We start from the raw sequence: 14963 nt of genomic DNA on the forward strand, positions 1-14963 counted from the left end.
GGAGATGTGAGGGATTATGGGTAAGGGGAGGAGCTTGGAGTTTGGAACAGATGCTTGATAAAATGTTGCCGGCTCGGATCCGATATGGATCCGAATACCCACAGGTTGTAGAAAATGAAGTGTAACTACTCAGATGGAACGCTATGGTGGGTACATAACTTCTATTTTTAGACGCTCTGATTCTGCCCCCCTTTGAACCATCTGCTTCTTGTCCGCTCAAATTTCTGACTTGGAAGGCCCTTTTCTTTGTTGCAATTACCTCAGCTAGATGGGTTTTAGAATTACAAGCCTTATCTATTCGTCCCCTGTACTTGATTTTCCATAAAGATCAGGTTTCTCTCAGAACCAACCCCTCTTTTCTTACCCAAGGTATGTTCTGACTACAATTTGAATCAATCCATACAGCTTCCTGTTTTCTTCCCCAATCATGGCAACAAGGCAGAATATAAGCTTCATCAATTGGGCATTCATAGACAGTTACATTTCTAGTTACACAGGACCAAAGACTTTAGAAAATCTGACCAATTGTTCATATCCTTTGCGGACAATAAAAAAGGTTGTGTAGTCTCAAAGGTGGCTTTATCTAAGCAGCTTTCAGACACTAAAAAACATGTCTCCAAGTCGCGTAAAGAAAAACTTCTAGGGAAAATTAAAGGACACTCTACAAGGACCTTGGCTACCTCTATAGCTTTTCAAGCCAGACGCCTTTGGATTCGATCTGTGCGGTAGCTACATGGGCTAATCCTCATACCTTTATCACTCATTACAAAGTAGATGTGGCCTCCCAGAACAGGGCATCCTTTGGTTCCATGGTCCTGAAGAGTTTTTTTCCAGTGAGCCACCCAAGAATCAGGTGCCGGGGACGCTGTCCCAAACAGCAAGAACAAAGGCGAGATATGGACAACATAACATAGGGAAGTTATGTATTCATCATAACGTTCCATGTTTGTTGTCCTTGATCTCGCCTTCCTTCTTGCTTCCCACCCTCCTTCCCCCTTCCTGGAGAATTGAGAGGAATCCCTTGTTTTTATTGGTTGTACTGGCTGGGTTTCCTTTTACCATACCTTTTGGTTAGTCCTAGTCTCCCCTTCTTAATCTTGCGGATGGGTTACACCTTTATATGTAGGTGCCCTCTGATATGTAAAATAGAGTATACCTCTTTTCTAATTGTATGGTCTAGTACTGAGTTATCACAAACGAGATATGGGTAACTACTGCTAGACATGCTGGGATAGGGGCTAGCCTCGAGCCAGTAAAACCTCTCGAGCTATAGTATACGGCCGAGTCGGAGCCGAGGGTCTGCTTTGAACCCAAACAGCAAGAAGGAAGGCGAGATCAAGGACAACAAACATGGAACGTTAAGGTGAGTACATAACTTCTTTTTTTTCGCATCTTAACTGTGTACTGTATTAACTGCTGTTTAAAAAGTAAATGTTATTACAGAAGTTTTTCTTTTAAGTTCCTACAGGGTTTTCCTAGTGATTACACTTCCTGTATCCTCTTGGCTCAGTTGTTTCATCCATGGGCAAGTGCCAGGCATCACTAGACTAGGCAAGAGAAGCACAGTCCATTCATTTCCATTGGGGGGGGCTTATCAGTCATTCATTTTCCTGGAAGGCAAGAGTAGAGCATTAGTGAGTGGGCCGTACACTGTTCCTGTACAAGTGATAGAAGTTCCATTTGAGTAGTTAGTGTAAATTCTTGCTTCAGAAATGGAACACTTTGGACCTTGTGATGTGTAATATGAAAAACCTTAATGGGCTTCTGGGTTAGGGAACCAGTGGAAGCAGTGAAATTGCAGTTGTGTTGTGTGATGGTCTCTTGTGTATCAGTTTTATGGCTAATGATACACAATATTGGGATTTCCGTAGGGCATATTGGTGGGTTTTAACAATGGTGGAGTGATTAGTTTTGTTTCTCAGCTTGGGTGTTTTCTGTGTGATGGTTGCATGTCCTGTTTTTCCTGCAAGCAGTATATAGAGTTATGGTTGGGGTTAGGGTTAGGATTAGATGTTATAAAGGACAGGAAGGGTGGCTTTGAATAACCCTTTCCATAACACTACCACTACACAAGACACTTAGAAACATACTGTAAACTGCATCACATATGTACAATGTTAAATGTATCCCCTTTCCTAGCCCTTTCTGTAACCGTAATCTGCACACACACCCACCTCCAAATGCTGACATTTTTTGCATTAACACCTGATATGGACACGAGTTCTGCACCTGATCTTCCTCCTTTTGACGTATGCATGACTCGATCATACATACACTCTATCAAAAGTACACAACCAATTTTCTAAGCATTTCGCTCTGTCGACAAATTACCATTTGACAGAGTTAATGTAATCTGTTCCAGGCCAGACACCTATAAAGAGAATCTAGGAAGCATGGGGAGAACAGCTTAGTGTATGAACACCAGATATGAGGTAAATAATGCAGATAGTAAAGTAAGGCTGATTAAGGAAGGACAGATAGCATAGTAAATTTATTTATTTGTTACCCAGGTGCATGGGCTAGTATAGGACCCTTTTCAGCAAATCCTGGGCATTATGGCAAAAAACAAAAAAGTTACTGTTTGCACATCAACTGTAAATATATGTAAGTGATAAATATGGTGTAAGCTTTATGGTTTTGAGAGAGAAGTCTTCTTCTTCTTTCGGCTTTTCCCGGTTAGGGGTTGCCACAGCGGACCACCTGTCCGCTCATGATTGGCAGTGGAGTTTTACAGTGTTGAGTTGCCAGCCCGGCACCCAACCTTCCACAGAAGGCACACACATGCACACACTCACACCTAAGGCCAATTTAGAGTGTCCAGTCCACCTACAGCATGTCTTTGGGATGTGTGAGGAAACCGGAGCATCCGGAGAAAACCCATGCGACCACGGGGAGGACATGCAGACTCCGCACAGAAGGCACCCCAGCCGAGGATCGAACTGGAGAACCTCTTGCTGTGAGGCAGCAATCCTAACCGCTGCACCACCGTGACCGCCCGGTTTTGAGAGAGAAGTAATGAACAGAAATGACTCTTGATGGCTATAGACATGAACAGTGCCAAAGAGCAGATTGGTTCTGGCCTTTAAATACTGAAGAAAAAAATGGAAGATTACTGCAGTGGGAAGGGATTAGAAAGGTCAGTGGAAAAAAGAGAACTGTTGGAGGATCGCTATTAGAGGGGCTGAGAGTACTCCTATAGTGTTAAAAGTGGGTAAGGCCATTGGGGCTTTAATGGGTTTGCTGTAAGGGTTCCAAAAGTTGTTAAGGTGCAACAGTGTGACATCTGTAGTTGTTCACCAATTTGCTGAAGAGACAGCTTGGGATTGGTGGTATACTAAAGTTAGAGATTAAAATCCCCTATTTTTGCATTTGTGCATGAAGTGGGAATCATTGTTACTGGGTGGAAGTGTGAATGTAGAAAGATTTAAAAAAAAATGAAAATATAAGCTAGCACATGGCAGTAAGTTTTAATAGTAAGACATGCAAATCAATGCACTGTGAAGCTTTCAACTGTAATATAAGTTGTGTATTTGGAGTAGAGTTTGGGTCGACCCTGGAAAAGTAGTCAAGGATATAGAGAACTCCACGATTTACATATGAATTTTTTTTTTGGGGTGGATTAAAGCAAACAGGATTATGAGACCACACAAGTAAAATGAATTGCTATTTGACTGTTTTAAGTATTGCAACAACTTTCAAAGCTGACCCAGTAGTAATGTAACTGGGCATATGGTACTGTCTGTGATAAAACAGTAATGTGTTTCACTTGCTTATACTTCATTTGCAAATCCTGCAGTACGTTACCAGTGCAGTATCATTTTAGATGGGTGACTTTCTTGTTTTGCAGCATATGTTGAAATATACTGCCAATGACAGAATCTTTTGGCATTTCAAGTGCTGTCATTCCTCATTTTGCATTATGGTAGGCTGTAAATGTTGTATATTTTCTTGTAAGTGTGACCAATTCATTGCAAAGGTGCTGGGATTCACTATAGGGATGCAGCTTTCTGAAGTGGAGATGAGAAATGGAAGCATCTTCGGTTGTTTAAATTACCTTCATTTCTTTTGATTAAATAATTGTAATATTTGTTGTGCATGTTGACTTCTAGTAGCCATTGAGTATTACCTGTGATTCTCTTGTATATATTTGTAATTAAAACTGCATTGTGATGTGCATAAGCCATATTACTACTGACTAGGTGAATGTTTTTTTTATTTCCTCCTCAGGTTGACAGTTGTTGCCCTGTTCCTCATCTGTGGATCTTCTAAGTCTTTATAATAATTCACATTTGTGATGCTTGTTTACATTCTTTTGATTTTACTAGATTTCTTTGCAGGCTACATAGTTTTGATGTCAAAGTAATTCTTCATGCAGTTTCACCATATTGTAAGCCTGGCTAAGGGTTACATCTATAACTTTCACATTGTTATGAATTTATTATTTGTGTTATAATGACAGTGTTCGTCTGTTTTTTAGTTGGAAGGGACAGAATCTGCAGGACAGCTGCATAATGCTGACGAAGAAGTTGTGACTGCAGCTTGCCGAATAGTGTGCGAGTGGGCTCAAAAAGTGCTAAGCCAGCAGTTTGCTACAATCCTTGAACTTGCCCGCTACCTTGTGAAAAGCCACTACATTGGCACTAAATCTGTGGCAGCTCTCACTGTCATGGCAGGGGCACCTGCAGGTAAGATTTCCAGAAGGCCTGCATACCATAATTTTAAAGTCATGAACAGCCTTTTTTTCCTCTGTTTCCTGTAGGTGGTAAAAACATGCATGCCTCTCCATCTTTAACTTTTGATTATCTGTTTTTCAGATGCATATTTTCATAATTTCCCCTCCCCACATCCCTAGGATTCAACCAGTGGTTTCCTTCCTTTGTCCCAATGACTCATTCAACCCTAAGGGTGGAAGTCAGAGGTTTTCAGAGCCAAAAGGATTTCAAGTGATCAGGAAGATTTTTAACAAAGCTAGCAATTTGAGAAACGTTGGCGTAGGAGCTACAAAAATCAGGTTGTTTACAATCTGCTGTGGCATGGACCAACAGGAAAACCAGAAGTTTACTTTTGACCTGTTGGCAGCAGTCGTGTTAGATCTGAGGATAATCATTTAATACTTGAGCTGCAAACACTTTTAAACTCAAATGAGTTATTGATAAGCTCTAGTACCATTTTTGTAATGTGGTTCCAGATTCCTGTAAAGTTTTAATAAGGGAAAATGCTCGGCCCAACAGTTTGCTACAGTTAAGGATTCGCACTGAGGTAATGTACAGGCACTTTCAGTTAAACAGCCCTTGGTTGTTTTGCCTGCATTTTTCACTCATTTTGCAGATTAGTCTGAAAACTGAATTTTTTTTATACAAGTTAACCTCCCACAATCTATGGGATCAGGCATTTTGTACTATTTACAGCTAAATGGGTAATGTAAATGGCCTTGTGAATGTATATGCTTTCTGTGTGGTTCCGACTTCATTTGTAATCAGCAGTTTTGTCATATACGAGTGATTTGCATGTAAAAGGAACTGCAGTGCTCTGTCCAAATGTACTGTGACCCATCCTGATATTTCCACTTTTAGTAGAATAAGTAGAGTCAAATGCAGTGATTTTAGTTTGTCATAGGTTCATAGGTAAGTATTAGGCTGCAGACCATTTTAAGGCTAATCAGTAAACAGTGGTCAGAATCAAACCCAGTTCCTTGTATCTGTGAGGGAGATAGCATAACCATTATGCACCCCCCCCCCCCCCCAGTCAAACTCATCCCATGTTTTGGATAGGAAAGAACAAAGAGTATTTTTCCTCCTGGCATAAATGAATATCATTAGGACCGTTTTTTGGATAAGTTCATTTGGCTAAAAGTAATGGCCAGTAAATATATTTGTATATATACGTTTTATTGTTTATTCGTCCACAAGGTGGTGCTGCTCACTATGTAATGAGACCTTATGGCCCATAGATATAGTAAGTGCAATTAGGTTCATAGGTTAATACTAAGCTAACTGCCCTTGCAAGTCATTGTAAGCCTAGCCAGTTGTCCCTTGTGAGACTCAAATTTACATATATACATTATTTTATATACATGTGTATATATATATATATATGTATATATATATATATATAAAATTTTTGTATGTGCTGCTATGTTCTATAGATTCAGGAGAATGTTTGCTTTAGTTCATTAACTAGTTTTGTCCAGTTTGATATAATGACATGATTTGTTAGGTATATGTGAAGATGTGTGTGTTTGTGTGTGTGTTTTATATGTAGGATGTTGAACTGGTGTGGGATTGCTTTGGATTGACAATATGCTGTTTCCCGCTGTTGTGCGATATTGAAGTTGGTATATGCAAGTAGCAGGGGGCTGGGGAGAGTGCAAGTGGGACTTGCTGCCTTGGAAAAAAAAATTTTTTCATTCAATATTTTGACTAATTTGTAGTTCGCTGTTATTTTCTCTCTCTTTGTGAAATGTTATGTGGTTTTCTTATTCTCACTTTTCTGATGGTCAGTGTTTGTTGAAATTATGTAGTGTGTGTGTGTATATATATATTATATATACACACACACACACACACACACGTATGCAAGTGCACCACAAGTCTAGGCATTATCAATCAAATGTACACTTTTATTTCACGATAAAAATAAAAGGTTGTGGTGCAGAGTCTTTCTTATAGCCAGGTGCACTAAAATCATTTTCTGAACAAAAGGAAGAAAAGAAAAAAAAAACGTACTGAGCACTTTTTTCCATAAGTCCTAGAGCCCACTCAAACAATTCTACTGTTACTTCCAAGTCAGAACTGTAAATTCCCTTCCTTTCTGTGGAGTCCTTCACAGGAAGATATACAGGTCTTCTCATGGTAATCCACAGTGATTCTTCCTTACTTGCAGTGTAATGTTCAGAACAGACGTTCCAAGCAGCCGTTCCCAGTCTGTGATCGGCTAACTTCTCTGGTGTGGTAGGGCTACAGCCCACTCTTTTATGTACTATTTAGTTACATAATTTACAACATATTAATAACTAATTAAGTAATTAATAATATTAATAACATATATAACTTATTTATAACATACATAATTGGTTCTAAGTGAACCAGGAATCTCCTGTCTGCCAAATATAAAAACATATCTACCTTCCTAAGGCAGCATTTCTCTTTACAGCTATTTGCATTATTTTTTGTTTGCTCTTCCGATGTGAGAAGCACCATAGTGTGTGTGTGTGTGTGTGTGTGTGTGTGTGTGTGTGTGTGTGTATACACACAAGTATATTTCTCTAAATCTACGTATCTATATCTAGATACAGATATATAGATAAATATACATATAGTTATATAATGTTCACAACAAATGTATAGAACAAACTGGAATAGCTGGTGTATGTAAAAGCAGTCAGCTAAAACAAAAAAACAGCACCAACAAGTTTCAAAGTGTAAAGTACAGTTTTAATTTCACATAAGCCACCACCGAAAAACACAGATTAAGTTCACCCCTAAACAGCTAGGTTTCCTCAGTGCATAAACAGGACTGTTGTGCATACAGGTATTTAAAGGAGAAAAAGCTGGAAATGGAAATCCCATTTACATTCAGTGATTAGTTCTTTATTCCAGAGCATTTAATTTGTAATAGTCAAATAAAGAAATGTATAAATATCAACATTTTAATATTCATTATCAGACTAATCAGGAAACATTTAGCACCATATCAAGTGCATAAATTAACTGCGGTGGTGGTGCTGCGGTAGCGTTGTCGCCTCATAACAAGACGTTGTCCCGTTCGATTCTCAGCTAGAGCATCTTCTATGTGGAGGCATACGTGAATGAGGCTTGCCTTCGTTGAAGGTTGTGCATCAGGGCTGGTAACCCGATACGTAAAAATCCACTACCAATCATTAGCGGACCGGAGTTCCGCTGTGGCGACCCCTAACCGGGAAAAGCCGAAAGACACAAACAAATCAAGTGCATAAATTCATCAAATGACATAAAAGAAAATAGTGTAGGTACTGTAAAGCATATATTGCCCCTGGTGGTATAATACTAGAACAACATCTGAATGAAAAAAATAGGCTTGACTACTACTGTACCCTGTACTATTTGTTTGGATTGAATTGCTCGTAGGTTGGGGAGAGAGAGAATTTATTCTTATCTTCCTTTTTAAAAACTCTAAAAACGTAAGGTATGTTTCTCTGAGGGGCGGAGGTAACAAAATGCAACACATGAAAATTGTACTGTATTTCTTCGATTTTTTTTTTTTCTGGTTGCTGGAGAGTTTTGGTTGCTTGAGTTCTAGTTAACTAAGAGTTTACTGTACTATGAAACATTTTAATTAATTATTTTCGTAGGGTCATAGGAGATTACTAGGCCAATGGCTTAAGAGCTGTTACAAGCCTAGCCAATGTTATCCAGATTTTACCCAATTTATGACCTATAGGAGCTAGAGGATGGCTTAAGTTTGTGCCTATGCCTTTGAATATTTTACAGACTGCCCCTGTCCTTAATGGACATAGGTGCTACCCCAGGAGTGAATTTACAATTCACCATCCATTAGTTTAGGTAAAAACTTCATTTAAACCCAGTAGAAACATAGATCCCAGATTTATTATCCAGCTCTTCTTTGTTTTCCAGTATCTTTAAAAATTCAAATTTAGTAGGACTAACTTAGCTGAGTTTATCTATACCAGTTAACCTATAGATTGTCTGAACATACCTAAAATTCTGTTTTACTGAAGTAGTACATTCCTTATTGCTTCTAAGATTATTTAGATATAATGATATTATCTTTTTAAACAAGCAAGCTGTTCGTCGTACGTAAATGCCTCAGTGGCATGCACACAGGTATACAACTCCTTCAGTAGAGCTTCTTCCGAGTATTTGCAGAAGTAAAAATTTTAGTCTTATCAACAGTTTCACAAAAAATACTATTTTCATGTGGGACAGAACCCCATGGTTTATCCCCATTCATAGGTGTGTACATTCCTTATTGCTTCTAAGATTACTTAGATATAATGATTTTATCTTTTTAAACAAGAAAGCTGTTCGTCGTACGTAAATGCCTCAGTGGCATGCAGACAGGTATACAACACCTTCAATAGAACTTCTTCCGAGTATTTGCAGAAGTAAAAATTTTAGTCTTATCAACAGTTTCACAAAAAATGCTATTTTCACGTGGGACAGAACCCCATGGTTTATCCCCATTCATAGATGTGTATGTGTGTGTGTGTATATATATATATATATATATATATATATATATATATATGTTTGTTGGTTTATACTTACTTGGATTTTTATATCCAGTATATATATATATATATATATATATATATATATATATATATATATATATATATATGTGTTTTGTTGGTTTATACTTACATGGATTTTTATATCCAGAAAGGTGTTGACCAATAGTCATAGCAGGTCTATAAGTAAAAGTGCATTTATTAGGTATCGAAGTACCAAATAATCTATCCAGTTGTAAAATGGGCCAAAATCTATTAAAAGCCCTCCTGATTTTAAATATATTGGTACCACATGTAGTAATCATAGATACATTTGAACAGACATGATCTTGCTTATTGTGGCTAGATGTATATTACAAGTCAATTCTTTGTTTTGCAGCTGCTTTTTGACATGCATGTAAAATAAGATCACTACCTTAACCCCTAGATGAAAATCATTGTTGTAACTCAGAAGCACATTCCTCTGCCTCATTTGCATCATTGCAAATATGTTGTACCCTTAACAATTCTGCATAAAGTTCATTGTTAATTATAAAGCTTAGGTAGAAACTGGAATCATCCAGAAAGTATTTTTGGAAAGTTGTTTATGGTACAAAGAAGTTTTGACTGAACCATCTAGAAGTTTAGTAACAAACATCCAAATAATCAATAGTGAAACTTTAAATGAGAAACCCAAAGTGTTATTGTTCATATAAACCACAAAATTCTTCGAACTTTCACATCCACTTTCCAGAGCAATCAGGAGTCATCCAAAGAGAGTCTTCACATATCAGTGCAGTGTAAATACAATTTTTTCACAGTCATAAATATATTGATGTTCAAAAAAATCCCTTGAAATCAGCGTATATGGAAGAAAATGTTGGCCCCATTGCTGTGTAACAAAATTGCAAATAACATCTGCCTTCTAAATGGAAAACATTAATCTCCAAAGCCATATGTAAAGTGAACTGATTATGCTCATGCTTATATACAGCCATTTTGTCCAACCAAAACTTAATAGATAGTATTCCCACTTCATGGAGAATAGACGTATATAAACATACTACATCCAGAGTACGCACATAAGCAGTATTATCAACATAAAATTGTTCCATAAGGCATTCAGTCAGGAATTCATATTCCAACATAATGGGACGTCCTGGTACAGTAGAAACCAATTTATTCATTTTTGGTTATTAAAACCTCTGACAGCTAGGAGGCTTGAGAAGAAGTTTTCTCCTCATTTTGTCAGTAATAAGTTGTTGATTCAACATGTTCAAAAATAATCTTTTATTGAAAACGTGAGGTCTTTTTTCAAACAAGCAGAAACTGTAACATCATTTAACTGCATGTAAGCCTCTGTGTTATAGTCCTTAGTGCAATAGCTCTCTCTTTGTCAGCAGCAGTAATCACATTATCTGTGTTAGAACTTAAATCAGATAGTCTCTGGGTTTAATTATGTACAAAGTTGTTAAAATGGTTGTCTGGTCATTGTGCAATGTAGATATTACAAATTGTTCAAATGCCCTAATCATTGGATGGTGTGGAGGTTGGAGGGTTGATTGACCAAAATAAAACTGTTCAACATAGTTTTCAGAAACATTTTCACTTTGTCTTAAAGAAAGTCAGTACTTAAGACTCAAGGTCCTAGAAAGTGCCATAATGTCAATTGCTGTCCAACAGGTATTACAGCTAATGTTCCTTTTTTAATTTATATAACTGAGGACTATTGCAAATGATAAAGAGGTTATATTGTTTGAAACACAATATTTAACAATGTGATTCTTAAAAAGGGGTTGTCAGTCAATAAATATACAGGATTCTATAAAAAAAAGAATGTATTACCTAAGTCTCCATTGTTAGAATATAAACAGAAGACTGAAATTTCTAATACTGACAGTGGTTTACACTTTTTGGTCACTTACAGTACTAATGCTTTTCATTTTAATCTCACAAATTATTTTATTCAAAAACAAAAAAACAAATGCTATTATCAAAAATATTGGGGTTGCCTACAAATTGTCATGAAAAGCTAACCTTTAAATAAGAAATGAATGTAGTATAACCAGACTTTCTTGCATCTTCTCCCTTTTCTTAGTATATGTGTAACTAGATATTTTCCCTAAACATACAAATAAATGGTTAAATTTCTATTTTTACTTTATATATAGACTATTCCCATTTTAGCTATCCCTTATGAGACCAAATGAACATAAGAATTATCATACTTTACTTGACGATGTAGTGACTTCTTGTGTATATATTGTATATGTGTATATATATATATATATATATATATATATGTAATTTTCTCGGAACAAGATTGTTGTCTGTTTTCTTTAGATAGGTATTTGTATTGTTTATTTGTGTTTTTGAGTTACCATATTGTTGTTGTTATTTGAAAAAAGAAAATTGAAATAAAAAGATTTTGGGGGGAAAAAAAGAAGATGATGATAATACAGAAACAGTGGCACATTTTGAGCAGTGCTGTTTTTTTTTTTGGGGGGGGGTATTGTACCTTCTTATTATTTTTCTTATAAAATGGTAAAAGCCTGGGACAATATTTTTCTTATAAAACATGCATCTGAAAAAATACAGGTATATCAGGACAACATGAGTCCAGGGTAACAATTCCCTGTGGTAATTCTAGTCTATGTACTAATGTATTTATTTTTATTTATTTATTTTACATTTGTTGACTGGGATAGTCCGACTGGATACATGTCCATTTTCAGCGGAGGCCCGGGGAGAAAAGCTCCAAGGTAGAACATACAGTAAAAATCACAAAATCATTACAAGTTACACACAGTTTACAGGCTACAGTTGAGCAAGCAGGTGATATGATCATACATTTTTAAAACAGTGTTGACAAATTGACTAGGCAATGTAACATGATTATGACTATATAGAGGAGGATCTAGTCGGATTTTGAACAAGGACATAGCCAGTGAGTTTTAAAGTATAGCTTGAAGCTTTTTTTGAACTGAGTAAGAGAGGGTTAAAGAGCAAGATCAGCAGGAAGAGAGTTCCAAGTTTTGCCGACAGAGTTAGCAAGCAGAGAGTCCCCAGCAGAGTTGTTGATTTTGGATATTTGAATCAGGAGTTTATTAGAAGAGCGAAGTGTATATATTACACTTGTATACACTTATAGTAATATATTACAAAAAATTACATCAGTAAATACTAGTAAGGTTTATGAAATACATCTTTTTATGTGCCAGTGCTTTTTGATTTATATATGGCAGTATGTACAGTTTCCTCCTGTATTCCAAACGCTTTTACTAGGTTTATTGGAGTTAGAGACATTCTGAATTGCCTGTAGGTGTGACTGTGTGTGTGTGTGTGTGTGTGTGGTATGGAAAAAACAACTGTTGTAGATGATTGTTAGTGTTAAAAGTGACGCCCGACCCCATGTGTAAAAATGGGAAAAGAGGGCTGTGGGTGGATGAGTGGATGGATGGATGGTGGGAGGAAGGATTGTAGCTGCATCTCTTTTTATAAAATAGGTCAAATCCAGAGAGCTTGGAAGCAGTGTTTATCATTACATCTTAGTGATATCAGATGCCTACGTGAAAGGAGTGCTTTATGCACGCATACACTTAAACATAATACTCCCTGTTTTTTATTTATTGCTTTGGATAAAATTTATAAACTAAAAAATTCATAAGTCAAAGTGGTTTGAACTGTTAAATAAAGAACAAATGTTCATCATTTTTTTATACGTATACATATATTTTCAATATGAAGCTTTAATCTTTTATGTTGATGATTAATTTTTTTTAAATGATTGTGTGTTACTTATTTGGCTGCTAGCTCTTCACATGACTGTTATGTAACTTCCACTGCTATATAATGTCCATTTTGTGTTACTGGTTTAAGTAACTGCACTAAAAAGGCTGCTATTTGTGGAGAAACTGTGGCCTGCTTTTTTATTCATTGGGCTTTGGATTAAATTGATAGAATTTGCTGAATATAATTTCCAAACCTTTATGCTGGACATCATTTTTTGGTTATTTATTATTGAAGCCATGCATTTTGCTGTGTGTATATACACACATACACACACACGCACATATATATAGATAGATATAGATATGTATGTGTGTGTGTGTATGTGAGAGTTTTAAAAGTGCACATATATCACACTGCATGAAATACACACCATTAAAAGTATTGGATTGAAATGTAATAAATCCAAAAAAAAAATACTTCTTTCTTTACTTTTTGCAGGGGTAAAGCCCTCCCTCTGCACCCCACCCCGTTGTGTACCATGAACTCATGATATTAAGAATATTAGATTAACTGAACATTCAAACTGCACTGTGTGTGTGTGTTCACATATATGTGCATGTGCATATGTATTTATATGTATAAGTGTATATACATATGTGAGGTGTTAATCACTCCATCAAATTGACTGCTGATTGATGGAGTGAATGTGTGAAATGTGGTCAGTTATTATGTTTGTTAAAATTTTAACATTTTGAATGACTAGAACATTGAATGTTTGTGGGTACGGTACTTTTGGGTTTGGCAAAGTAATGCTGAAGGGAGTGGGAGTGTGTGTGTGTATTTGTAGGCAGATTGGAATAGGGTTAAGTGAGGGTGCAGTTGTAGTGTATTGTGTCCATGTACGTGTCTCACCAACCTGTCTAGATTACTATTGGTGAAAGAGTTTTTGTAAGGTAAGCAGCAGGGTTAGGGTTAGCAGGTGGCATTATGGTAGAGCAAGAAGGCTGTTTGGCCCCCGCTACTCCTTACTAATAAATACTAACTCTAAATCTGCCCCACCACCCAATCTTAACTCTAATCCTGCACCATACCTTTCAAAAACCCTTTCCATAACAGTGCCACTATTCGAACAAATTTGATCTAATTGTGTGATGGGGTTTTGGTGTTCCATTCGCAAATGGAAACTGCATGATGTTCTTCGTGTTTCACTGTTGCAGTCATCACACTAGGGTTATCCTGCCGGGGGTAGCCCTCAGTCGGCCCGAATACCAGAGGCTTAGTATTTCTGTGTCTGTTGCTGTCACTCCAGGACTGACGTCAGGTCGTCAGTGGTATAAAAACAGGCAGCCGACGCCATTACATCAGTCTTTCTTGTCGAGGAGGCAGAAGCAGTTCGCACGAGTGCTGGTCGGCTGCTACCTGAGTTTTCGTTTCCGAATTTAAAGTCTTCTGAAGCTAAGTACCCCATTGGGGATCCTTTTTTCTTGCTCTAACCAATGTCAGAAAAAGTTAATAGTTGTCTCGCCTGTGGAAAGCAAATACCACACCGAGATTTCCATTCTTACTGCGTCACCTATTTAGGCCCAGACCACGATGTCCCTCGCTGCCGGTTTTGTGCCTTGTTCAATGCCCAAACTATTCATCTTCAGGCCCTTATTGTAGCTAAATACTTTCGCTCTCGATTTCCGTATTCTGAAATGGCTTCGGTAAGCCATCCGACTACCGAACTTCTGAAAAAACATAAGGATAAAGACAGAGACAGACCGCACAGGTCCAAAACTGCCGACGACACTTCCGTTAAGCTAGTCGCCAGTTTGCCGGTACTCGGTGAGGAGCTTTTGCAGCCCCTGATGCCCACATTGATGGATTCGCAGCCCGCTACCAAGAGCCACTTGGAGTCCGGTATGCCACAAGACTCTTTTTTTGACTACAGAACCTGCAGATGTTTCTACCTTGGATGGGTCCGGAGCCACTGTGCAGGCACCGGCTTCTGAGGAAGTTCTTCGCAGTACCAATATTCGAC

The 14963-nt window shown here is 37.4% G+C and overlaps 1 protein-coding gene across 1 annotated transcript in view; it reads left to right on the plus strand.

Moving 5' to 3' along the window:
• Positions 1–14963, plus strand: part of RFX7 (regulatory factor X7) — a 1464252-nt gene that overhangs the window by 1289874 nt on the left and 159415 nt on the right. Inside the window, exon 8 of the mRNA XM_044078963.1 lies at positions 4478–4685. Within this exon, the coding sequence (XP_043934898.1) occupies positions 4478–4685 (208 nt within the window). The remainder of the gene's footprint in view (positions 1–4477; positions 4686–14963) is intronic.

The sequence above is a fragment of the Protopterus annectens genome, chromosome 7.part1, assembly GCF_019279795.1.
Source record: "Protopterus annectens isolate FY-2018-M chromosome 7.part1, PAN1.0, whole genome shotgun sequence".
Taxonomy (NCBI): Eukaryota; Metazoa; Chordata; order Ceratodontiformes; family Protopteridae; genus Protopterus; species Protopterus annectens.